Source organism: Loxodonta africana, chromosome 3 (genome assembly GCF_030014295.1).
Source record: "Loxodonta africana isolate mLoxAfr1 chromosome 3, mLoxAfr1.hap2, whole genome shotgun sequence".
Lineage (NCBI taxonomy): Eukaryota > Metazoa > Chordata > Mammalia > Proboscidea > Elephantidae > Loxodonta > Loxodonta africana.
In genome coordinates this window covers 69,510,370-69,536,376 of record NC_087344.1, presented here as the reverse complement: position 1 = coordinate 69,536,376, position 26,007 = coordinate 69,510,370, and the positions used below count along the sequence as shown (strand labels likewise).

The 26,007-nt window shown below is 46.7% G+C and overlaps 1 protein-coding gene across 1 annotated transcript in view; it reads left to right on the top strand.

The window, feature by feature from the left end:
- The window catches only part of CSMD2 (CUB and Sushi multiple domains 2), a 797,331-nt gene that overhangs the window by 450,448 nt on the left and 320,876 nt on the right, over positions 1-26,007 (top strand). Inside the window, 2 exon segments of the mRNA XM_064281672.1 lie at positions 15,539-15,642; positions 18,648-18,760. Of these exon segments, the coding sequence (XP_064137742.1) occupies positions 15,539-15,642; positions 18,648-18,760 (217 nt within the window).

Sequence of the window (26,007 nt, the reverse complement as noted above, 5' to 3'; positions counted from 1 at the left end):
AATCTTTTGGTTAGCAGCCATAGCTCTTAGCCACTACGCCACCAGGGCTTCCTTCATTCAGTAAGGTTTATTTTTATTTCAATTTTTTTTTTTTTCTTTTAAGGAAGTACTGTTTGGTTCTTTTTCAAATGTTTTTGGTCATGTATAATAAATAGTCTTACTCCTTACTCATACTGTTAGATCCTTCTTTAATTCTTTAAATATGTTAAGCATACCTATTTCATGTTGTTTTTGCTAATGCCAACCTCTGAAGTCTTGGACAGTTTGATTCTATTGTCGATTGTTTCTCATCTCTTGCTCCCAGAACTGTGTTTCTGTCTTTGTGTTGTACTTTTTGACTACGTGGTGATAACCATAAACTTTGTCTGTGGGAATTATCTGAGACCTGGATGGATGTGAATTCCTCCAGAAAGAGTTTGCATTTGCTTCTGCCTGGTGCCTGGGGACACCACCACCTGGGACCTCTTTAGGCTAAATTTCAGTATGAAGGTTTTCAACTACCCAAGTATTGTGAAATTGTGAAGGCTGCAAACCCATCTCATACATTACGGTGTCCAGTATTTTCATTTTACCTTGCTTTTTCTTGCAAGGTATTATTGTCATTGTGTAATAAAGCCAATGTCCATTTAGATTTACTCAGTTGTTGACCACTGAGGGTGACTTAGAGTTATGAAACCTCAGGGGAAATTTTCTGTTCTCTGTACACTCAGTGTCAAGGTCTGAGGTACACATTTTGCCTCCAGACACCCTACCCCTACAGGATGGTAGAAGCAGAAGAGAAGGAGGACAGGTTTAATTCTAGCTGATCCGTATGCTAAGTGTTCTGCCCTTGGCTAGCCCAGTTTTTATGCAGAGGAGGGTCTCCCTTGTTGGCCCCACCTTGGTGGACCCTGAACTTTGTTCCTGGTCCCTCTCCGCTACTAGGCCCTGAAGACCAAAGTTCTACTTCACTAGTTTTTAAAAATGTACTCAAGACCAAAACTACTTCACGCTCTGAGTCACTTTCCAGGTCCCTATATTCAATATGTCTGGGACTCCGTGGGACTCTGAGTATTCCTTACTAACTTTTGCTGACTTGTAGAAAGATATATATATATTTTTTAATACTAAAAAAAAATATATATATATTCTTTGGTCAGAGTACCCAGGGCCACAGTTCTGGAATCATGGAAAATAGATTTCCACTGAAAAGCATTTTACAAAGAAAGATTCACATTTTACTCAAACCATTTGGTGATGAGCCTAGTCAATGAGGAAGAATACTTCAGCCACAGGGGTTGAAGATGGAGGCTAGACCAGGAGAAGGACTTGCTAACATAAGGGTATCTATCAAGTAGTTGCCTTGAGGGCTCTTTCCTGAGTGCAGTTAAAGATGCTTATCTCTGTTTTATTTTGAACCTGAAGGTGTAATATAAAGGAAAGTCTACTTGAGGCTCAAGAAGTTTCTGAGAAACCATTTGATTCACCCTCAGAAGGTCTAGCCTTAGCTGGCATGTGGAGGTCAGTGACCCCATCTACGTTACTCCTCACCTTGCCCTGGTAGTGACACCAGTGTGAGTTCTTGAAGCCAGGCCCTCTGAAGAGCACACTCTCGGGGTCAAGCAGTGTAAAGGGTGTTCCCACATCTCCATGAGTTCTTGGTGGGCTTTAAGTAGTGACACGGAAACCCAGAAAGGCTCAAAAGGGCCCCATCCTGACAGAAAACAGGAGGAGAACAGGGAGCATCCATCCAGTGCAGTAAGGAGGGTATCAGTATGGAAACTCAAAATCTAAGAGTGAGGAATGAAAACTGCCTCCCTGCAAATGGCAGGGAAAACCGATGCTGTATTCCTAACCCTGTTAGGAACTGGCTCACAGGTGAGCTATACATGTGTCCACGGACTGCCTATCCATTTACCTTCCAGACGTCTGCTTCAGCAAAAAACACGGCCTCTGTAAGTTCACTTTCTGTTTTATGAGATTATCATTCATTCAGTCATTGACTGGAGATATGATCTCTGCCCTTGAGGAACTTGCTCATAGGAGGGAAGACAGGCATATAAACAAAAAAACTAGAGTACAGATAAATGCTAATGGAGGCAGCCCAGAGTGCTATGGGAAAACCAGGGAAGGAGCTACTAACTGAAAGGTCAGGGAAGTTTTCTCAGGGTAGGTGACATTTGAACAGGGTGAGAGGTAAGAAGACTTAGAAATCTCAAAGGGGACACATGGGCGAAGGTTTGGAATAGCCTCCTGGAACTGAAAGTAACTCAGCATGCCTACATCAAGATAAGGATGGAAAGGTAAACAGGGCCAGATCTTGGTGAGTCCTGCATGCTTGGCAAAGAGGTTTGGTTTTATCTTGAACCAGAATTTTTAAGGGTAGAAAGGCTAGACTGCTGACAATAACAATAGCTATTTCATAGATAGATAGAAGGCTACGGTAGAGTCAACTTTCAACTCATGGCGACCTTATGTATAATGAAATGAAACTTTGCCTGGTCCTATGTCACCCTCACAATCTCCAGCATGTTCCAGTCCATCATTGCAGCTATTTTGCCAGTCCCTTATCCTCACTGGCCCTCTAATTCGCCAAATACAATGCCCTCCTCCAGCAATTGATCCCTCTTGATGACATATCCAAAGCAAGAGAGTCAGACAATGTTCTGTTGTGATCCATAAGGTTTTCACTGGCTGATTTTCAGAGGTAGATCACTAGGCCTTTCTTCCTAGTCTTCTTAGTCTGGAAGCTTCACTGAAACCTGTTCACCATGGGTGACCCTGCTCATACTTGACATACTGGTGGCATAGCTTCCAGCATCATAGCAACACACAAGTCATGACATGCAACACACAAGCTACCACCATGGATGGTGGAACAATGTCTTACAATATGCTTATTCTGTGCCAAGCACTGAGGTAAGTTTTCTATATATTTTATTTAATTCTCTTAATAGTATAATGAATTGGATTTTAATTGACCCATTTGATGAATGAAAAAACTGAATTATGGTTGAGTTAAAGGTTAGGGAACTTAGTCACAGTATGTAACCAGTAAGTGGCAGAGCCAGGATTTAAAACCAGTCTTTCTGGTTCCAACACCTATACGCTTAAATAGTTGTATCTTGCTGCTGTGCACAACAAAGTTTTGGAGTAGACAAAAGAAGATGAGATTGACAGCACTGGGATTAGTCTTGGGAAGGACAAAGGTTACTCCTTCTAAACCAGAGAAATAGAAATAAGGTCTGAGTGTTTTGAAAGATTACTCTGACAGCCATGGAGTAGATTGGAAAGAGCAGGGCTTCAGAACATTCGAACCCCTGCTGAGGGTTTGCATTTCTACCCTAAGTATACCAAATCAGAATCTATATTTTAACAAGATCCCAGGTGATTCTTATGTATAATAAATTTGGAGAACCACCACTGGTGGCTCAGTGGTTAAGAGCTCAGCTGCTTACCAAAAGGTTGACAGTTCGAATCCACCAACCCCTCCTTGGAAACCCCGTGGGGCAGTTCTGCTCTGTCCTATAAGGTCGCTGTGAGTTGGGTTTCGGGTGACTCCACTAGTGGTTCTCAGAACTGGTCCCTAACCAGCAGCATTAGCATCACCTGGGAATTTTTTAGAAATGCAAATTCTCAGCAGGGGTTGGAACCAGAATGAAAGAGTTTGAAGCCCTGGAAAAGGGATACTGGAGGGGTCAAAACTAGTTGGGAGGCTGAGGCAGTTACCCAGGTAAGAAAAATGAGGTCATCAACCAAGGCTTTGGAAATATGGAGGAGGAGACAGATTTGAGAGATTTATAGGATCCAATGAGACTTGGTGGCTGAATGGATGTGGGAGTTGAAGAAGGAGTAATTTTATTCAATATTGCATCCCCAGTGCCCAACACAGTGCCTGGCACTTAGTAGGCACTGGATAAATATTTACACAATGAATGAATGAGTGATAATTCACTGCTTTTTGGCATGGACAAATGGGAGACTTAAAAAGGAGACACCAGAGGAGGAACATGGTATGTAGGGGTCAAGAGGGAGATGGGACATCCAGTGGTATTTAACTACACTGGTTTTTTAAGCTAACAATCAGTAACAGATTCTTTTTCCCAAATTGAGATTGTAAGACAAGCTTTACCAAGTTTGTACAAAAGGCATGTATTGCTTTGTAGTATAACACACTTTATTGATTAGAGTAAAATTCTCTTTGTGTATCAAAAGTAAATAAATACACTGGTTAGAAACTGGATAAATTGGGTTCAAGAGAGACATTTGGGTATTATCTCATCAGCATGTGGGTGGGAGTCTAAGTCTAAGAAATCAGACAGCATTTCTTGGGAAGAGTGAAGAGAGTAAGAAGGTTCAGAATGGATGGGAAACACCATCCTAAGAAAGAGCAGAGAAAAGAAGGGATCCAGGGAAAGAAACGTAGCAGGAGCAGTCTGAGAAGTAAGAAGAGGACCATGCTATAGAAGGAGGAAGTTTCCAAGGAGGCCATGCCTGATGATGGCAATGCTGAAAATGGTCTTATTGGGTAAGGACTGAAAAGAGACCATTAGCTTTGACCTTGGAAGAAGACCTTTCCGTGGAGCTGTGGGGACAGATGCAGACAGCAGTGGGGTGAGGAGCAAATGGTTGGGAGGTGAGCTTCTGGAGACCATTCTGAAAAGTTTCATGGTGACGCAAAGAAGGAGAAAGGGCAATAGCAGGTGAGGGGGCTCAGGTGGAGAGAAGGTTTGGGCTGCTTTGGCATTTTTGTTTAGTTTGTTCAGTTTTTCAGAAACTTGATAATATTTGTAGGCTGAGGACAGAGCAAGCACAAAGGAAAAGGGTGAAGATGTAGGAGAAAAGGTTGGTGACTGAAAGGAGGTCCTAGAGGAAGTAAGAGGGAAGTAGGATTGAGAATGCCCGGGTTCCCTTCGCAAGGAAGGGGGCACTTTTTCTTCTGAGAAAAGTAAACCCCAAAAAGCCTATAGCTGTCGAGTTGATTCTGACTCATAGCAACCCTATAGGACAGAGCTGAACTGCTCCATAGGGTTTCCAAGGAGTGGCTGGTTAATTCGAACTGCCGACCTTTTGGTTAGCAGCTGTTCTCTTAACTACTGTGCCACCAGGGCTCTGAGACAGAGTAGGAGGTAAAGAAATACCGCATCCTGTTAGGAAAGGGAGTTGAGTTTTGCCTGCACAGTGTGGAGTTGGGTGTGTGTCCCCTCATTCTTCTCATAGTCGTGGGATGATTGTGCATCCCAGTACCCGCATATTGTGGGCGTGAGGATCCTTCTGGAAGTCCATGCCCCTTGTAGGACTACTGCTGGCTGAGCATGGGAGGGGGCTAGGAGTGTTCCAGTGACTAGCATCCCCCAAGGGCAAGAAGAAGGCCCAAAGAGACAGAAATGCTCTGGTGTTGGCATAACCAAGAAGCTGTATCGAGATACCAGCATTAACTGAGCACCTACAGGCTATGCAATGGTTCTACACAGTGGGACCAAGAAGAACTTACTGACTTACTGGGGAGGTGGGTTAAGGGTGTATCTCTTCTCAACAAACCAGGAATAAGACAAATGAAAATGCCCCAACCCCATCTTTCTGGATGCTCTGCAGATTCAGGGCAAAGGGAAAAGAAGTACAGGGTGAGTGGTACCGGCTTATCCCACAAGCAACCTCCACACTCTCATTTTGATTGGGATGTCCTTGGAAAATGTTAACCCCACCTCGGGCATATGGACTGGCTTAGTCCTTAGAGTCAGTCTTCCCACGGTAGTATTCCCCAAACATGGTTAATCATCAAAAACATCTAGGGAGACTATAAAAACATAGATTCCCAAGCCTTTTTCCCAGATGTTTGGTTCAGTAGGTCTGGGGTGGGTGCTTGGAACATGTATTTTTAAAGAGCACCCTTGGTGGTTCTGTCTAGCCAAGCTTATATGATAAAGAACAAACTCCCTGGAGGATACATACGGGGCCCATCCTCCATCACTCCCTTTATGCCACGCAGCCCCAGCCACACTGAGCTCCTGGCCCCTTAAGATTCATAGACACACCTGGTCCTTTAAGACCCCTGTCTGTCCACATGCCCAGACCAGTCCAAGTGCCCCCTCTTCCAAGAAGCGTTCAGAACTCCGCCAGGCGTTGCTCCCTCCTCTGCTCCAACAGCACTTCCTCAGAGCCTTTTGTTGGAGCGCTGATCATGCCGTTCCGTGTTTAGAATCACTTTCCCCCTTAGATCACTGGTGTCCCGAAAGCAGGAATGGTGCTCTGTGTACTTCTGCAGCAAGCACAGAGCTGGGCACAAGAGGGACTCTGCAAACGTTTGAATGCATTCATGATGGATGGAGGAGACACATCTCTGTGTCAGGCAGCAGTCAGGTGTGGCTCTGCACCTGTTGGGCTACAGGTACAGGCTGTGGCCCCAGGGCTGCTGCCTGTTAGGACCTTTTGGCTCAGCCTCATACAAGATGTGGCTGGTGAAATGTCCATATTCAGTTCCCAAGCCCGACCTGCATCCGTGCACCCTGTCTGCACATACCTGCCTTTCTTTTGCAGCTTCTCGGTGTGCACTTAAGACATATGATCCAATTTGCATATAAGCCTCACTGAATTTGGTCAGGAGAGTTAACTCACCTTTGTCAGAAAGGAAGAAAAAGCAGGAGAGACAGAAAGAATATTCATGAGGGTAAGAGAAAGGAGGGGTATGGAAGGAAGAGGGAAGGGAAAGCTCATTTCCTGAACTTCAAAGCCAAAGATAACAGCATTTTGATTATTCACTCCTTGGGGATCATCGGTGTCGCTGTTCCCTGTGCCAGCCTGAAGAATTGAGAAATAAATCTCCCAGCAGGTGCTCACCGGCTAGTGCAAATGTCACGAATGCGTTTGGCAGTCCATTTGTTCACTCATTTATTCATTCTGCAAACATTTACTAATGTCCTCTCTGCTGAACCCTGTGCGAGATGCTGGCGATCAAAGAGGTTACCCCAATGTGCCCCACAGCCCGCGTGCCCCACAGCCTGACTCCTCAGGGCTGGGCAATGCCAAACCAAGACAACTAACCCAGTTGTTGCAGAGTCGATTCCTACTCGTAGTGACCCTGTGCGTTACAGAGTAGAACTGCACCATAGGGTTTTCTTGACTGTAATCTCTATGGATGCAGATCTCCAGGCCTGTTTTCTATGGGTTGCTGGATTCGAACCACCAATCTTTAGGTTAGTATTCTAGCACAAACTATTTGCACAAGGCATTTCTTTAACCTGCCTACTCCTACTCTGAAATCTGATTCCTTTCCCTTTTAGAGTTATCTCCACTTATGCATCAGTTCTTGAATTCTTCTTCCCCAGAACTGGTATCACCTGTACACTTTTCTCTATTTCTGAAGACAAGGCAGGATTTTGTGCCCCTCATACTGTCTCTGATTTCGGCACGTGTTGCACTGTATCTATTTTGTATTGGCTCATACGTCTCCTCTACCAGACTGTAAGGTCTGTGAGGGCAGCAGCCATGTATGTCTTGCCTACCATTGCCTCTCCAAAGTCTGGCATTTGGTAAGTGCTGAAGAGCTGTTGAATGAATATGTGAATTAATTAAGTAATTAGTTAACTGATTAATGAAAGAATGAAAGGGTTTGACTGTTCTCAGAGCTACCAAAATGAAACCTGAGGTAGTAACCAAAGTTCTAGGACCTCTGAAATTTCTCAGTCTCTGCCTCTGGGCTTTATTTCCCAACTTCCTCAAAAACCCTCCTCAAAGATGCTTGAAGCTTCTCTCCTTGAACTTTTGACGGTTCAGATCTTCAGCCTCACCACTCCAAGAGCTGACTTTCTAGTTCTGCCCTGGGTCCTCAGCAAGACCCAGGCAGGACTCACCATTCAGGCTGCACCCAGGAAAACTGAGTTTCTTCCCTTTCACAGAACTAGTAGTCTAAGTGGCAGCAGGATTAGTAAGCCAAGGCTGAACGGGCCAAGACCAGCCCGCAGGAGCCAGACATACGCTCTGAAGAGGAATAGGAGGGGTAGGACTGGAGCAGAGCCTGGTGAAGGGGCTTCTGCTCAGCCTGAAAGGGGCAGGGGCAAGCCACATAAGCCTATGGCTTAACTATATCCTAAACGTCAGAAGTTGACAAACTCTTCTTTGGTGGCAAAAGCTTGTCCTTAGAAACTGTAGCAGTTAGGTTGCAGTTGGCTGTGAATTGCAAAAAATTCTTCCACAGAAGTTTAAACAAAACAGATTAAACAAAATACATCTCAAGGATGCACAATGTCTTTAGCACCTTCTGGTTTTCTCCATTGCCGTTCTTTGCGTGTGGCTGTCACTGTCATGATCACAAAAAGCCTGTTCCACCTCTGTCCTCACATCTGTGTTCTAGGGAAAAGGCAGGAAAAGGAACCCTGATCATGTATTGTATTATTCCTTAGCCCACCCTTGTTGCCCAGAATTCTGTCACATAGTTGTCCTTAGCTCTGGGGTTAGCTAGGTACATTGCCACATTCTAAACAGTTATTTTAGAAAGGAATAAACAAAGGGAGGAGGGCATGGTGGTTCAATGGTAGAATTCTCACCTCCCACATGGGAGACCTGGGTTTGATTCCCAGCCAGTGCACTTCATGCGCAGCCACCACCATCTGTCCTTGGAGGCTTGTGTGTTGCTATGATGCTGAACAGGTTTCAGTGGAGCTTCCAGACTAAGATGAACTAGGAAGAAGCTGGTGATCTACTTCCAAAAATCAGCCAATGAAAGCCGTATGGATCACAATGGTCTGATCCACAGCTGATCACGGGTATGGTGCAGGACCAGGCAACATTGTCTTCAGTTGTTCATGGGGTTGCCACGAGTTGGGTGCCGACTCCACAGTAGCTAACAGAAACAACAAAAACAAACAGAGAAAGGTCCATTAAGTAAACAATTATCCATGTGTGCCACAGAACCCCAAGGTATGAACTAGATCAAAGTGGGATATCTTTGAAGCAGGGCCCTACCCACTCTGGTTCCTTCTCCACCTTTGTTGGTGGCCCCTGAAGTATCTTTAAGGGACTCTGGTGTGCCTGGGAACCTAGCTGGAAAACCATTGCACCAGGTAGGGCAGGAGTCAGCAAACTTTTCTGTAAGGAGTTTGATGTTAAGTACTTTAGGCTTTGAGGGCCACCTAAAATCATTGCCACGTATTTGTCTTCTTTTTTTCCCTAACTCTTTCAAAATGCAACAACCATTCTTAACTCAAGAATGACCATACAAAACAAACCATGGACCACATTTGGCCCAAAGACCATAGTTTGTCAACCCTGCTCTAGGGAATGATGAGGCACTGAGAATTTTTGGTAAAGGATGGCTGACAGACAGAGAGCCCAGTTGGGAGGCTGTTGCAGAAATGCAGTTATTGAGTAACGCCACCTCAGTCGAGATCTCCTGGGACTACAGCTTCCTGTAAATTGTCCCTAGGCTGTTGGATCCTCTGCAGCCTCACAGCCATTGAGCACAGGCTGCCAGGGCAGGAGCCCCATCCTTGGCTAGTCCTGAACAGTGCTTAGAAAGCAAGGAATGTCCTCCAGAGACTAGGATGGGTGTCCTCCATGGTCCCTATTCAATCCCCCATGACTTTCAGGATAAACTGGCTGTGTTCTGGGGGGTATGGTTCCCAAGACTCTCTCCCCTACCCACCCTCTGCCGTGAGTGGCTCATGCAAACCCCAGCTCCCACTACCCCTTTTCCTACTCTGGGACCCTAAACCAGCTTGCTGGTTGGCCTCTCTACCTCCAGCCCATCCTTGATACTGAGCTCTCTTTCCTAAAAACCACTTCTGATTATTTATACTTCCCCACTCAAAACCTTTAATAGCTTCCCAGAATCTTCCCAATCGAGTCTAGACTGCTTGCTCTGGCCTGCCAGGCAAAACCCAACCTCTGACTCTGTCCCCAGGCAGACCAGTGCTCAAGCCAGCTGTTCTGCATGCCCCACTTCCCCGGCCTTGACGGACCTGCGTGCTGGTTCTTCCTTCCCCTGTTTATGACCAGTTGCCATCCAGTTTATTCCAACTAATCAATTCCAGCTCATAGGAACCCCGTGTGTGTCAGAGTAGAGCCATGTTCCACAGGGTTTATCAATGGCTGATTTTTCGGAAGTAGATCTCCAGGCCTTTCTTCTGAGGCACCTCTGAGCGGACTTGAACCTTCAACCTTTCATGTTAACCGTTTATACCACCTAGGATCTCCCTCCTATTTTATGGCTCACAGCATTTCCTGGACAAAGTCTATACCCTTCTCCCTCCTGCAGGGCCAGCCTGAGCCTCTCCCTCCCTTCTTTTCCATCTTTCAGCACTCACCACCTGCTCCACCAAATTGGCATTCAGATCCTACTCTAAACCGCCAGGCAAGTGAGGTAACTTACTGGAAGCAGCTAGCCCGGTGCTTGGCACATAGCAGGTGCTCGGTAATTATGTCTGAGATGAAGGGTTCATTTATTCATTTGTTTAATGGGTTTAAATCGGGTGCCTAAGCTGTATACAAATGTGCCTCTCTGATCATGCTTATTTCATGTACTGCCATCCCTCCTATCTCAGAAAGGCACTTTGTGAGCTTGATTGATATGCATGTTAGTTAATGAGTCATTATAGGATTCTGTCTTTAAACAAAGGCCAAAGCAGAGGAGAAAAAAGAGGAAATTGTCAGTACATCGTGCACTGGAGTTCCGTCCCGAAGCTGCAAGGTTGTGTATGGTGGACTGCCTACTAGGCGTAATTAGCTCCCGTGTTAGGGTCAGACACTGTCAGATGTGGTTTACATCAATGGCTGCTGTCACCAGTGATGTGAGCCATTTTACGGCACTGGGTTGGGGCCTTCAAAGCAATACTTTCCCATTATAGGCCTAGTAACTGTGTGCTCCCTGTCCTGGAGGTAGCGCAGTGAGCTGGTGTCTCCTGTCCTGGGACTGGCTAGATGGGGCTGGTGATGGAGAAGATTGCATCCAGGACCCTCACTCTCTGCTGAGCCCAGGCCCTCTTCTCCTGCAGAAAGCACTACCTGCCTCGCAGTACTTTATGTACAGCAGGTGTTTGCTGAGCACCTGCAGTGGTCCAGAAAGAGCTCAGAAGAGGTTTTTAAGATGATAAGACATGATCCTTTCCTCACAGACCTGAGACTTCATGGAATGTTGTGAGGTGGTAGCACATAGTGGCAAAGAGCCTGGCCTCTAAAGCCTGCCTGGTGTGAGTCCCAGCTCTACCACTTAGCTGTGTGATCTTAGGCAAGTTGCTTGACCTCTCTGTGCCTCAACATTCTCATTTCTGAAATGGAGGTAATTATAGTACCTGTTGTGAGTTTTACATGAGTTGATATATGTAAAGTGCTTTGTACAGAGTGGCACATTGTAGATGTCAGGGATTATGGTGAAGAAATCTCAGATTATCAAATTACATAATTAAGTGTCTCAAAAAATCTTCTGGACCAGGAGTCGGCAAACTATACAGCCAGGGCGCCAAATCCAGCCCACTGCTTGTTTTTGTAAATGAAGTTTGATTGAAACACAGCCATTCCCATTTGTTTACATGTTGTCTGTGGCTGCTTCTGCGCTGCCACAGAAAAGTTGACTAGTTGCCTGCAAAGCCTAAATTTTTACTCTCTGGCCCTTTACAGAAAAAGTGTGCCGACCCCTGTCCTAGATGGTAACTATGGTGAGGGATCTGAGATGGTAGCAATCCGTCCACATTGGAGGGTCGGGAAAGGCATCCTTTGGGAGGTGGGCTGGCCAGCAGACAGGCACTGGTGGTACAGAAGCAGTGAGCCCTGGCCCCCTGGCCCCTAGGAGTTCACGGTGTAGTACAGAAGCAGATAAAAAGACAATTACATACAGCAGGTGAGTACTGAAATGAGGTGAGAGGAAGGTGCTGGGTAGGGAGCACCCACCTGGTCCAGGGTAATCAGAGAGCACTCTGAGAAGAAGAGAAATGTGCTAGGGGAGGAGGTGGAGAGGGAGGAGCCTGTGCAAACCAGAGTGGAGCCCCTCCTTATATGTTAGGCTAGGAAATGGCAACGAACGTCACTCTAGCGGCAGGACTGGAGAGTGAAGGATGGAAAGAAGATTCCGGCCTGAGGCAGGCATCCTCTGATGATGGCATGAGTCGACAAGGAACCTGAGAGGGGTCTCACCTCCTGGATGGGAAAACCAGAAGGGCCAAGGAATATCCAGTCACTATTAACAGTTGTTTTCCATCCCCTCTTTTCTAACCCACCCCAATCCTGCAACAGGTCCACTTCCTCCCTCACCTAGAATAGTGCTTCTTGTTGTTGGGTGCCTTCGAGTTGATTCTGACTCATAGTGACCCCACGTGGCAGAGTAGACAGAACTGCCCCATAGGGTTTTCTAGGCTGTAATCCTTATGGAGGAAACCCTGGTGGTATAGTGGTTAAGTGCTACAGCTGCTAACCAAGAGGTCGGCAGTTCGAATCCACCAGGCACTCCTTGGAAACTCTGTGGGGCCGTTCTACTCTGTCCTATAGGGTCGCTATGAGTCAGAATCGACTCGACAGCAGTGGATTTGGTTTGGTTTTGGGGAATCCTTATGGACGAACATCCACCAGGGCTTTCTCTCATCAGGTCACTAGGCGGGTTCGAACCTCCAATCTTTCAGTTAGGAGCTGAGCACTTAACCATCATGCCACCAGGGCTCCTTAGAAATTGCTACAGCCCAGTAATTGGTCTCTTGGTTTTCAAACCACTGTCAGTAGTGTTGATCCTAAAATGAAAATTTCGTATCACACCCTTGCTTAAAACTCTTTCGTAACTTCCTTTTGTCTTCAGGACAGAGTCCCAAATCCTTAGTGTGGCAGACGGCCCTTCATAACCTGGCTTCTCCTGCTTCTCTCATTTCTCCACCCTCCACTTCCCTCTCACTAAAACTTGTTGCCATCAAGTCGATTTCTGGCTCATAGTGACTCTATAGGACAGAGTAGAACTGCCCCAAAGAGTTTCCAAGGAGTGCCTGGTGGATTTGAATGGCCGACCTTTTGTTTGGCAGCTGTAGCACTTACCGACTACGCCACCAGGGTTTCCCCCTCTCACCTAGCAAACCAAAAGACAACCAGTTACCTTTGAGTGGGTTCCAGCTCCTGGCAACACCATGTGTTACAGAGAACTGTGCCCCATAGGGCTTTCAGGCCTGTGACCTTTCAGAAGCAGATCACCAGGCTTTTTTTTTTTTTTTTTTTTGAGGCAATTCTGGGTGGTTTTGAACCACCAACCTTTTAGTCGGTGGTCAATCACTTAACTGTTTGCCCCACCCAGGGACTGTTAGAAATCTGTACAAGTCACGCCATCCACCCACGCCTCTTGCCTGTCACTTGCTCTTCCCTCTGCCTGGATTGCTTCCCCTTCTTTATGTACTTGTTGAACTTTGGTCCATCTTCCAGACTCAGCCAGGGCTTCATTTCCTCCAAGGGCCTCCTAATCTTTCTCCCAGCCAGTGGCAATTGCCTCCTCCTCTTCCGAGCTGTACACCCATTGATGTGCTCACGGATGTTCTTATGCAGAGAAGCTCCTCTCTGGGGCTCCCAGGCCTGCTGCAGAGGGCCCTGCATCAATGCATCCAGGCCCATGAATGCTACGGCACCAGTTTGTTTCTGTGGTACCTGAAGGCACCTTGAGGTGAGACTTGCCTAACACCCTGGCAGTACCTGGTGCGAGGCTGTTTGGTGTGGACAGAGGAAGTCTGCAGACGGTATCAACCACAACTAGGAAAAAATATCCATGGAAATTTTATATTCCTTAGGTTGTGGAAAAGGATACAAAGGGGCAACTTCAGCCTACCCATTGCGTGAAGAGCCTCAAGAGATTAAAACCAAATTGAAATGGCAAAAAGAGACCCTGATTAGACAATAGGAGTGGGCACTTCTTGTGTGTCCTATCTTCATGAATGGCCCCACCACACACCCACCCAACTGCCCAAGCCAGAAACCTGCAAGTCATTGTAAATCCCTCCCTCTCCCTCAACCCCTCATCCACCCAGCCACAAAGTCCTAAATATCACTAGAATCTGATGCTTTTCTCATCCTTATTGCTGCTCTTTGGGAAGAACCTTCTCCACTGCTCACTTAGACTTCGCCAAAGCTCCTGAGCCATCCTCACCACCTCTAGCATCACTCTTGCCACGTCACTTTCCACAGTTTCCAGCAGCCAGACCTATCTAACCCCCTCGCATCACCCCACTGTTTAAAACTCTTCTACTGCTCCTCTCTCAGGATACACCCCAATTTTCTTGAGCAGGAGGTCATGAAACCCTTTGGGCTGAGCCCCAGGCAAACATCTCAAGTTCTCTGTCTTCCTGAGTCACCTCCTTGCCCTGAATGCCCAGCCACATTGTCCCCCAAAAGTGAGGACAGCTGGCAGGTGCACTCAACCAATGTTTGTAGAGCTGCCTCTAACAGACATTCAACAGCGTGTTATTTTAGAATGTTTCATTGCTGCCACAGCTCGGGCCTGTGCACCTGATTCCCTCCTGGAATGTCCCCTTCCCTTTCCCAGCACCCCTCTTTGGCCTGATGGAGTCTCTCGTATCCTTCTGAATTCCCTCAGTTGCCACCATTGTGACTAGCCTCCACTTCCTGTCTTCACCATAAGTTGGTTAAGACACTTCCTCTGTGCTCCCACGGCCCCCGTATGTCTTTTTCCCTGCCAGAACATTTGTCACCTGATGGCACAAACAGTTAAGTGCTCAACTACTAATCAAAAGGTTGGCAGCTCAAACCTACCCAGAGGCACCTTGGAAGACAAGCTTGACTCTCTGCTTCCAAAAGGTCACAGCCTTGAAAACTCCATGGAGCACAGTTCTACTCTGCCACACATGGGGTCACCATGAGTCGGAATTGACTGGAAGGTTTTGTTTGGGTTTTGGTCATGATTATCATTTTATATTTCTCTCACCCTTACTCACTGAGGGTAGGTACCATGTCTTGCTCACTGTTGAAACCCCGCCTCCTAGCCTGGCATATGGTGAATGTTTCGTAAATATTTGTGGAGGGCAGGACTAAAACAAGCTAAGAAGGGGGAATCTTGTTGAAATCTCCTTCCTGGAACATTCATTTATTCAACAAATAAACAAAAAAAAAGGATTGAAAACAGCAGTCAGAAGAGAGACTGAGAGGAACTTCTGCAGGTCCCTGGGGACAAGATAGCTGAGATTCCACATGTGGCCTGAAAAATTGCCACCAAGCCCATGGGGATTTCTGTGCATTAAAGCATGAAGAAAGAGTCTAATCATCTTGCAGTCAGACAGATGTGTCTGTTGTTTCCATGACAGCCCCTGGAATTGGCCAGATGTGCCATGAACATCTCTGGAAAAATCAGGGGGCCCCAGAGACTGTAAGGCCTGGAAAGAAGTTCATTCACTCTCATAGAGGTGACACAAAAATAGTCAGTCTGCATTAAGGAGTCTGTAGGGTGGTGTCACCAGTGACTCTGGGCATCGGGACATAACCTGAAATAGTCTTACCATCCTCAAGCCTTTGGAGATCTTCTTTTCTTTTTAAATTAAGAAAAGTCTCTCTTCATGGCCACTGTCTGCTCCCTAATCCTATACTCCCTCCCTAGGTGATCAAGCTCGCCTTTGAGGAATTTGACTTGGAGAGGGGCTATGACACCCTGACAGTCGGGGACGGTGGGCAGGACGGGGACCAGAAAACAGTTCTGTACATGTAAGTGAAGTGGTGCATTTGGTTGGAAGGGTGGGATGGCACGTGTCCCTTGGCTGTGGGTGGTGGGGATGGGCTCGCCGAATCTTCCTGGTTCCCCAGATCACCCTGCTGCAAGGACAGATCCTCCAGCACTTTTGGTTTCCAGGACAGTGCTTCTGCCTCCTTCTACTTTAATCAAGGGAAATAGAGAACTGGACCGAATTCTCACTGGAAATTCAGAAAATGAACAGGCTCTGAAGAAGCAGGGGAAATAGAAGTCTCATGTGTGACCTTGAAGCTGCCCATTTTGCCATCTACTTCTATGCAGATCCCACTTCTGCCACCCAACATTTTTTACTCAGGGCTGCAGAGTCCTTGGCAGTCTGACATCATGCAAAGGCAATGGAAGTGTTTTGCTAACCTCCTTGCATGTTCAGGAAAGTAGATAGTTCCAGAGAATTGGGACCATACAGATATAGTGAGCACACTTTTCTGAGCCTGAGAGAGAGAGAAGTTAGTATGTTGTGGTCTAGTTGTGGGATAGGATAATCAATACCAGGCTGTCCTGGGATTCCATTCTGTTGGGTCCTTGCTCTTGGGGCCATTGATGCCCTCCTTCTTTATTAGCCTGACATGGAAGCAGAAGAATGCTTCTGATCAGTGCATGTGGCCAAGCTTCAGAGAGACAGGCCTGGCCTTGTTCATCTACCTTGTCAAGAAGAAAAAAATCACAAACATTGAACACCTTCTGTGTGCCCAAGAACTGGATGGGGACTTTCACATCAGTTATCTCAATTAATCCCCACAACAGCTCCGTGAAAAAGTTTTATTATCCCCATTTAACAGGTGGGGAAACTGAGGCTTGGAGTAATTAAATGTCTTGCAGAAGATCGTGGAGATGGCAGGTGGTAGAACTAACACTCTAGTTCACGTCTTCTGATTTCCGTCAAGGATCCCATCCCATGCCGCACTCCCTCCCACCAGCCTAGTTCCTGTCTAACACCCTCAGGTTTTAATGCTGAATAAGAAACGGCTCTTCAGTAAAGGCTGGCTTGTCCAGGTGCCATTTTGCCCTGAGTTCATCCCATACCTTCTCCACACCTTCCTAGAGAAGATGCTATCAGAGCAGTAAAACAACTCACCAATGTTACCTGCTGAGTCAAGTGACATGGCTGGGACTTGGGATCTATTAGAACAAAAGATTGCGATGTGAGCCCAGGAAGGACCTCACCACCCCCCCAGCCCACGCACGTCTGCTTGGTGCATTCTCATCACTCTCCTTCTGCCCTGGCTTTCCCTCCACATAGGTGAGTTAGCACCATGTGCCTAAGGCTCCTGAATCCTAGCTCCATATCTTCCTGTGACTCGCTGGGCTTTGTCACAGAGGGAACCTTAGAACATCGGAGCTCAAAAAGGCATTCGGGATCGTACAGCTCAACCTTCTCATTTAACATTGAGTGAAAAAGCCCAGAAAGGCTCAACCCCTTGCCCAAAATCCAGCAGCAAATGAATGGCGAGGCCTGGGTTTGCACCCAGGTCTCTGGACCAGTCTTATTTGAGTGAGTTCCCAACACGTTCTGTAGCAGCCCCCTAGCTGTAGGGTGTTGAGGCTCTCCCTAACACCTCCAGTTCTCTTTAGGCCAACATTGACCTCAAACCTTCAGGGAAACGCATGTAAAACAGCTGGGCTACTTTGTTATCATAATTGGGTCTAACACTCGTGATTAGTAAAAGCAAAGACCTTGGCCTTCTCCGTTTCTCACTGGGACTCCCACGTTATGAGCCAACACTGACCTGGCTTCTCTTCTTAATCATTACAGCTAGGCCCAGGGCTTAGCGCCCCTAGGCCAGGGATGTCACATGGGCCAGGGTGGCTCCGCTGTGGTCTATCCCAGCTCCACCCTACGGCTTCCATGGTGTGTTGCTCGTCTTTCTGCAGCCAACTCAGCAGGCCCCCAAGCTTTGAGACTCCTGGTGGATCAGAGACTAGGACTCATTAACCTAACCCCCACTCCTGCCCATGCTGGTAGCTTTTCTGGTCTCAACAGAAGGAGGGAGCCAGCCTGGGAAGGGGCTGGAACACCTGAATAGAGTTTTTCTTCTTGAACCACCCCCTCCAGGCCTGTGCAGTGGACTCTTGGCTCTTCTACTCACCATCAGGCTGGCCTTGGGGAGTCACTGCCCATTTTGCACCTCTGTCTTCCCATCTGTGCAGTGGGGATGATAATCCCCACTTCAGTGGGCTGCTGGGGGCATTAAATGACATAGTGGATGGCACTTGATCAGCACAGCATCTGACTTGGGTAGGTGCTTGGTAAATGTGAGTTGAATCAGAATCCTCCCCAGGCTTACAGCTCCTTCAGAAAGTGCAACCCTGGGGTGATGGCTGTACATTAAGCCTTATCTCTCACATGGAATGGAAGGATATGCCTCCTGAGAAGAAATCCCTGAGCTTTCGACTAGGGAAGTGGGTTTCTGTCTGTGTCTTTTCTGCAATGCAGTTCACACAGGAGATCAAAGGCCCCAAGATTTGGATTCTGCTATCCCTGTACCCAGGGAGTCCTGGTGGCAGCACAAGGGTTAAATCACTCAGCTGCTAACTGAAAGGTTGGTGGTTCAAACCCACTAGTGGCTCTGCAGGAGAAAAGACCTGATGATCTGCTCCTGTAAAGATTATAGCCTTGGAAACCCCATGGGGCAGTGCTACTCTGTCCTATAGGGTTGCTAAAGTTGGAAAGGGCTCCACGGCACATAACAACAACATCCCTGTGCCCTGAGCAAATGAGGGCAGGGATCTCCCTCCTGAGCCCAGGGGTCTAGGCTGGGGAGTCGAGGGAGAGGGACTGAGTCTTCCCAGCAAGTGGAGCACATGCTGCTTGGTCCAATGTCAGAAACACTGTGGGGCGCAGAGCTTGCCCCAAATGGGCCTGGATCCTAGATATTCCTTTGGATGTAGTTGGTTGGGCAGTCCTTCTATTTGGGTGTTGTGGCAGGGTGCACCCCTCTAAATCTCTCTGTCCTGACAGTCTGACAGGTACGTCGGTCCCAGATCTGATTGTCAGCACCAACCATCAAATGTGGCTTCTCTTCCAGACTGATGGCAGTGGCAGCTCCTTGGGATTCAAGGCTTCTTACGAAGGTAACTGCTTTGGGTGAGAGGGATAAACTCTGCACTGGGGGTCCGAGACTGGGGATCTGGCTTTGTAGTCAGAAACCTGGGGTTTGAATCCTGGTTATGGCCTATACTAATTTCCCCTCTTTAGGCCACTTCTTTGACTTTTATGAGCCCCAGCTTTCTTCTCGGTTCAGTGGAGCCCCAGGTTGCTTTGAGGGTTTCATGAGATAAATCACTTAAAATTCCGGACCCACAACACCAGGCACATACATCAGCTCTATCCCCAAGTCAGACCTGGCTCATGTAGATCTTTGATACCAGTACCAGTCGCCATTGAGTCAATTCCGAATCATGGCGACCCCATGTGTGTCAGAGTGGAACTGAACTCCATAGGGTTTTCAGTGGTTGATTTTTTGGAAGGAGATCCCCAAGGCTTTCTTCTAAATCACTTCTGGGTGGACTCGAACTACAACCTTTTGTTTAGCAGCTGAGCATGTTAACCCAGCAACTCCTTTAAAAAGCCCCTTAAAATTTCTGAGCCTTGCTTATTTTTAAAAATCTTTAGACTTGGAACAATAGTTTCCCACCGACCCTATTCAGGTTCCATGGTGATGAGTAAATAAGTGTGTATGAAGGGCAAGGTGCAGACACACGTCATGGTTGGTAGCCCAAGGAAGATGCAGATGAGAGTGGCCTTTATCTCTTGTTGAGAATAGGCATTAAGAGAACAGCAAACTGGGACCTAAGAGATATCACCACCCTCTCACCTTACCCACCAATGCTCTTGTTGACTTCCTCTTGGCCAATGAGTGCTAATGCTGATCCTCACAAAAAGAAGAAGAGAAGCCATTCCACAAATATTTGTTAAACTCCTGTTAGGCACTAGACATACCAGCACTAGGGGAATGGAGTGCTCGATAATGTCTAACAGGAGCTTAACAAATATTTGTGGAATGGAGGAAACCCTGGTGGCATAGTGGTTAAGTGTTACAGCTGCTACCCAAGAGATCAACAATTCAAATCCACCAGGGGCTCCTTGGAAACTCTATGGGGCAGTTCTACCCTGTCCTATAGGGTTGCTATGAGTCGGAATCGGTTCGATGGCAGTGGGTTTGGTTTGGTTTTGGTTTAGAGGAATGGATGCATAAGATCTACACCCTTACCTCAAGGGGCCTCCACTCTAGTGGTGAGACAGAGGAGAAACAAATATGGCATTAAAGCAAGATAGTTGCCCCAAACAGAGTCAACAGGAGCACAGATAAATGATAATGAAAGGCTTTATCAAGAAATGAACCTTGCATCTTTAAAATGATAAAGTAGCTACCAGAGTTGGTGAGTGGTGCAGATGATTAATGCCCCTGGCTGCTAAGCAAAAGGTTGGAGGTTCTAGTCCACCCAGAGTTGCCCTAGAAGAAAGTCATGACTATCTCCTTCCAAAAAATCAGCCGTTGAAAACCCTGTGCAGCACAGTTCTACTCTGACACGGGTGGGGTTACCATGAGTTGAAATCAACTCAATGGCAACTGGTAACTGGTGGTAGAGAGACAGGAAGCAGGGGGAGAAGGTACAAGACTGATAATTATACAAGAAAATATTTAAAGGAGAGAGCCCAAGCTGTGTTGAACACCTCCGAAAGTCTCTCATGCAGCCCAGTAGGGCTCCCCCACCTACCCTCCTACCCCCAGTGTAATAAAGCAGGCTCTGGATTCTTATTCTGGGACCTGTCCTCTGTCTCCAGACTGGGTGCATAGGGAGCTAGCCCAGATTTCCTACACTAACACTATGGTACACATCCAGATGCACACCAGGGGATGGATGGTAGATGTCTGTTCTAAGAGTAAGAGGCCAGGTGTCTAGGTGAGACAGAGCAGCAGACAGAGCACGCCTCTACAACGGTGAGTGTTGAGTTCAAATCCTGGTTCTGTGACTTCCCAACTCCGTGGCAAGTCATAGAATCTCTCTAGGGCTCTGTTTCTTCATCTGTGAAATGGATATTATAATACAACCTAGTTCACAGGGCTACTGTGAAGATTAAGTTAGATTATGAATGTGAAAATAAGAGATGTTGCAAATTGCAAAGCAGTTAGGGAGTAACTAATGAGTGAGTAAATGGATAGTTAAATGAGATTTTCCAGTGTATGAAGCTACATGCAAGCAGTGGTGATGGAAAGAGCACTCACTAGATGAGAAATCAGGAAACCTCAATTCAGGGCCAAGCTCTGTTGCTCACTCCTTTGAAAATGGGAATGAGTGTGAATTTGTCAGGACTGGATTTGGACTTGAAGTAGTTTTCTCCCATTTCTAAAATTCTATAGATGTTCAGCAGTAAGTGTTCCTGGAAGTGGGAAGGAGTGATTCCATGTCAGTCAAGTGCCCATAGTCTGTCTGTACTTTCTCAATGGCTTGGATAAGGCATAAATAACGTGAGCTTGAAAGGGATAACAGTACACCAATTGGCAAACAGAGCATACAGAAAGATCTTTACAGAATAGAGCTATTGGCTAAATTAAGAGGATAAGATGAAATGGGAATAAATATAAAGTCCTCTTTCACGGCTCAAAAATCTAGCTACTAGAATTTGTGCTGTGCTTTATTCTTCCCTGATCAGGCATCAGAGAATCAAGCTTAGATGTGAGGACCTTCACTTGAGACAGACAAAGAGAGGACTTATGTCAGGCCCCATGAGTCTTAAACCCTTGAATGTTTACTCAGGAGAAAGGCAGAATCAGGGAGATGAGAGCTGTGTCCAAATATTTGAAGAGCTGTCTTGTGGGAAGAGGAATTAGACTTGTTCGGTGTGCTTGCATGGGAAAAGAAAGGGACATAACATTTGTTGAGAGCCTACTATGTGCCAGAAGCTTGATGTTTTGGGCGAGAGGGTAGTTTCAAACGGTGTCATGCAAAGACCTGGGATACCCCAGGGACCACCCAGGTCGGGTGGGGGTTGCCTAGCCAGGAAGGCTCCAACGGTAACTCTATTTCTTTTCCTTTCTTCTCTTTTATTCCTGGTAAGCCTTCTTTCAAGAGGGGGGTTGTAGCTAAACCTTAGTTTGAAAAACACTGTTTCATCTCATACAGTGCTCACAACCATATGGTGGCTTCTGTTCTATAGATGAGGAATCCGAGACTCGGAGAGGTAAAGTAACTTACCCATGGTCATGCAGTTGGAAAGAATGGAGCTGGGATTTGAACCCATGCCTCTCTGACTCCATATCCCATGATTTCCCCACTGTACTGGTAGCCTCTCAAAGTTACAGAATTTTAACTCCTTATAAAATCTTTGTAGAAGTCAAAGCATTTCCCCAATCAAATGGAATAGTGCTCTTCCCACAAGCCAAATCTGGCCACAATTCTCTCCTACTAAGAAGGGAAGGAAAGGAAGGAAAAAAGAAAGAAAACTATAATGTCAACCTGTAATTGCCCTTAGGATAAAGTACAAAGTCATTCACGTGGCATCCAAGGCTCTCCATGATAACAATCCCAAACCCACTCTGGTGCCTATGAATCCATTCAAGACAGAGATAACATGTTCTTAATCTCTCCACCCCACAGTGCCTAGTCCAGTGCCTGGCACAGAAGTGGGGCTCAGAAAAGCCTGCAGAATGTAGCTGTAATAACTTTTGACGCAGGCACCCTCCTTGGCCCACTCTCAATTCCCTGTCAGCCACTTTACCATCTCTCGGTTCTGAGGTGCTAAAAGCCCACATTCTATAATGTCCCCGTAGGCTTTGAGGTCCCACAAACCCAATTTAGAATCAGGTTCTGCCATTGACTGCCTGTGTGATCTTCAGCCAGTCCCTCCTCATCTCTGAGCCTCAGTTTGCCTGCCTGAGATGAGTGGCTGATGTTTACCTCACAGGAGGACTCAGTGTAGTGAAGCACCCAGCATAAAAAAAAAAAAAACCAAACCCACTGCCGTCGAGTCGATTCTGACTCATAGCGACCCTATAGGACAGAGTAGAACTGCCCCATATAGCTTCCAAAGAGCGCCTGGTGGATTTGAACTGCCGACCTCTTGCTTAGCAGCTGTAGCACTTAACCACTATGCCACCAGTGTTTCCAGGGCCTGGCATTTAGTAAATGCTCAGTTAAAAGCTTGCCCCCTTCTCCCGCTTCCGCAGTGCTGCAGTCATTGCCCAAACCTTCAGAATTACCTCTGCCTCCATCTCAGCCCTCCTTTTAACCCAGCACCAGGGGAATCCCGTAAGGATAGGTGGTTTTGCTCAGGAATGGGAAGGTAGCTGAGATGCAGATGTTCACCAGGATAGCATGAGGCACTTGAGGACAGAGACCTCCCAGGTATATCATTTCTACCCCGCCCCCAGGCATGCCTGGCCCCATCATCATCATCTCCATGCCCTCTGACCCAATTCAGGTAGAGGGAACCTTCTTTATGTCAGGACAGCTGGCACCGCAATGTCACATGCCCACCACTACCACCATCACCACCATCACCAAAAGCATGATTCCTATGGGTGGGCAAATTGAGGGCATTTATTTCCCAGAAATTCTTCCAGTTCTTCTTCTTGGCAGAATTTCAGGTCGAGCTGGTGGAGTGTGCAGAGGGGCACTTAGGATCTGTCACTATCTGAGCACTCAGAGCTAGAAACTCAACCCCACTCCATGGGGGCAGCCAGCTGTGGGAAATGCATTCATAGTTGCAATTGCTTTGCTTCCCAGTAGAACAAGAAATATTTAAGGAACAGGCAATTAGCACTTACCAGAAACATTATAAAATTACACACAACTTGCTAACAAGTTTTAGCATCAATCTGGGAGTAACCCTGCTTCCTGACTCTGAGCCTGGAATCTGGCAGCCTAATGCCAAGGCTGGGAGACCGGCCCAAGGGAAGAAGGAGCCAAGACCCTGGCCCTGGAGATACAGAGGAGTAGGCAGGTAGCAGTTAGACAGGAAGGATGCTCAGCAGCCAGCAGGCTCGTATTAGAAATGAGGTCATCTCAGTATTCAGCAAACATTTCCTAAGACCCTATTACGTGTTACAGACACCGTTCAGGACATTGAAGCTCTGAGTCCAACAAGGCAATCTCTGTCTTCCTCTAATTTGCTATTTTCTCTATAGTAAAGCAAGTGCTACAAGATGGGGAAATACAAAGGAGAGTCAGCTAATACTGCTTTAGGATATCAGGGAAGGCTTCCTGGAAGAGTTGGTACTTTAAACTGAGTTTTACTTGAAGGATGAAAAGGATTTTTTCAGACATCTCTGAAAGGAGCCAACAGGTTAGCTTAGAAAGCTGAGATGTATAGATAGAGTTGAGGCTAAAATCTCCAAGGAAATAAACTTTGGGGAAAGTTTGGGGAAATAAAGTACAGAAGATGGCCAAGACCAGGCCTCTGCAGGCAGTGCCCAGTTGATCTTAACTCTGGTGATGAGCACTGGTGAGCTTTCTGCAGAGATGGTGTTGGGACTGGGCTCTAAGTAATGGAGAGAAGTTTGAAACAAGGCCAAGGGCAGCAGGCTAGCATCATTGACTCTGTCACTTTAGACACTACCTTTTCTCCTGATGGACTACCAAGCATGCAATGTGCCATTTTAACCCTTAAGTCTGTATTTTCAGGACTCCTGTAATTCTTCTTGTTTGGTCCTCATAAGCTGGGGCGCATGAACTTTCCAGCTTGGGTTGGAATAACAGCAGGCATGTTCCTAAGGCACTCATTAAGCTTCCATGACACCATTAACTCTTTCTCAGACACTGGGAGCCAGAGTTCAGCTGGATACAGGCAACATCTGCTTCCTCTCAGAAAAACCCAGCAGGAGCCATGCTCCACCCGAGTCTGCTCTGGCCCCTGGGTTGACGGTGGCAAGTAAAAGGCTGCCACATTAAAATTTGGTGGGAAGTAATTTGTGAATATGATATAGTCTCTAAATATCTGGACTCTTGCAAATGGTAAGTTCTTGTTTTGGGCTAATGCGGACAGCTTGGAGGCCGCCTAAATGCTCCACATGTCCATACCCACCTTTGTTTCCCAGCCTCCTTCAGCCCATGACATATCCATGACAGTGTTGTGTAGGAAGGAGATGCAAGTGGAGAATGTCATCCACACCTACCCATGCCCCCATCACATTCATGAAAATCATATGCAGAGAGATGCACAGATACCAAGAGGTACACATACATAGATGCGCTGTCTCTTGCCCCCTTGTGTCCTTCCCATCACTAGAAGTAGAAAAGTGGAGCGGGGTGTGGTTCTACAGAAATTCATGAGATATGGGCAAGCCCAGAGTGTTGTCCTACTGCACCAAAGATGTTCTGGCCACTCACTAGGAGTTGGGCCTGATTGAACAGGTCTGGAACACTTACTATGCATAAGGCATCTTGCTTGGTCTGGAGATACAAAGAGAAGGGATGGAACCCCTAGCTTTGAGAGATGACAACCTACAGCAGAGAGCTTAACTAACTTATCCCTCAGCTAGCTTCTTCATGGTCACCCTCAGACCATCTCTCTGGCCCATCTCCCTTCACCATCACTTCCTGCCACATGAGACTTCTAACTATTCTCTAACTAGTTTATATTCCAGGAGTATACACATTTAAAAAAATAACTGTGTTCGTCCTTAAGAACCTTACTGTTTAACAGAGAGAAACACATGCAAAATTGTAGCACCATTGCTATACCAGAGAAATGTCCATGGACTATGGGAGCGAGAGAGAAAGAACTCGTTAGTCTACCTGGGTGATTCAGGGAAAGAATCCCAGTTGCAAAGTACTTGAGCCAACACTTGAGAGATGATTGAGTTGGTCCAACAGGAAAGTAGGGGGTGTTCATTCTAGAAATAGACACCAGGTGCCAAGCTAGGGCCATGTAAGAGCTGGCTAGGCTCAACCAATAACAGTGACAATAATAACAATGAGGAAACACCTACTAGTTATTGGTTGCCTGCCATGTGCCAGCCATTGCGACAACTGTTGTATTTGTATAAGTTCGTTTAATCTTCCAAACAACCCCCAGAGGTAGATGTTATTATTACCATTTCCATTTCACAGATGAGAAAACTAAGGCTCAGAGAGAATAAGTAATTTGCACAGGGTCCATTTCTTAGTGTCAGAGCCAGGATGTAGATCCAAGACTTTCTGACATCAGAGCCCTTGCTCTCACCATTGCACTATTTTGGTTCCCTATGGGCCACCCAGTTTTGGAGCGTATAAAGCTCAAGGAAATGATGGTCGAAGATGAAGCTGGGGTTGGAGGGGGGTCAGCATGGGTCCTACCATGTCAAGGAGTTGAAGTTTTAATCTGTGGATTATTAAGA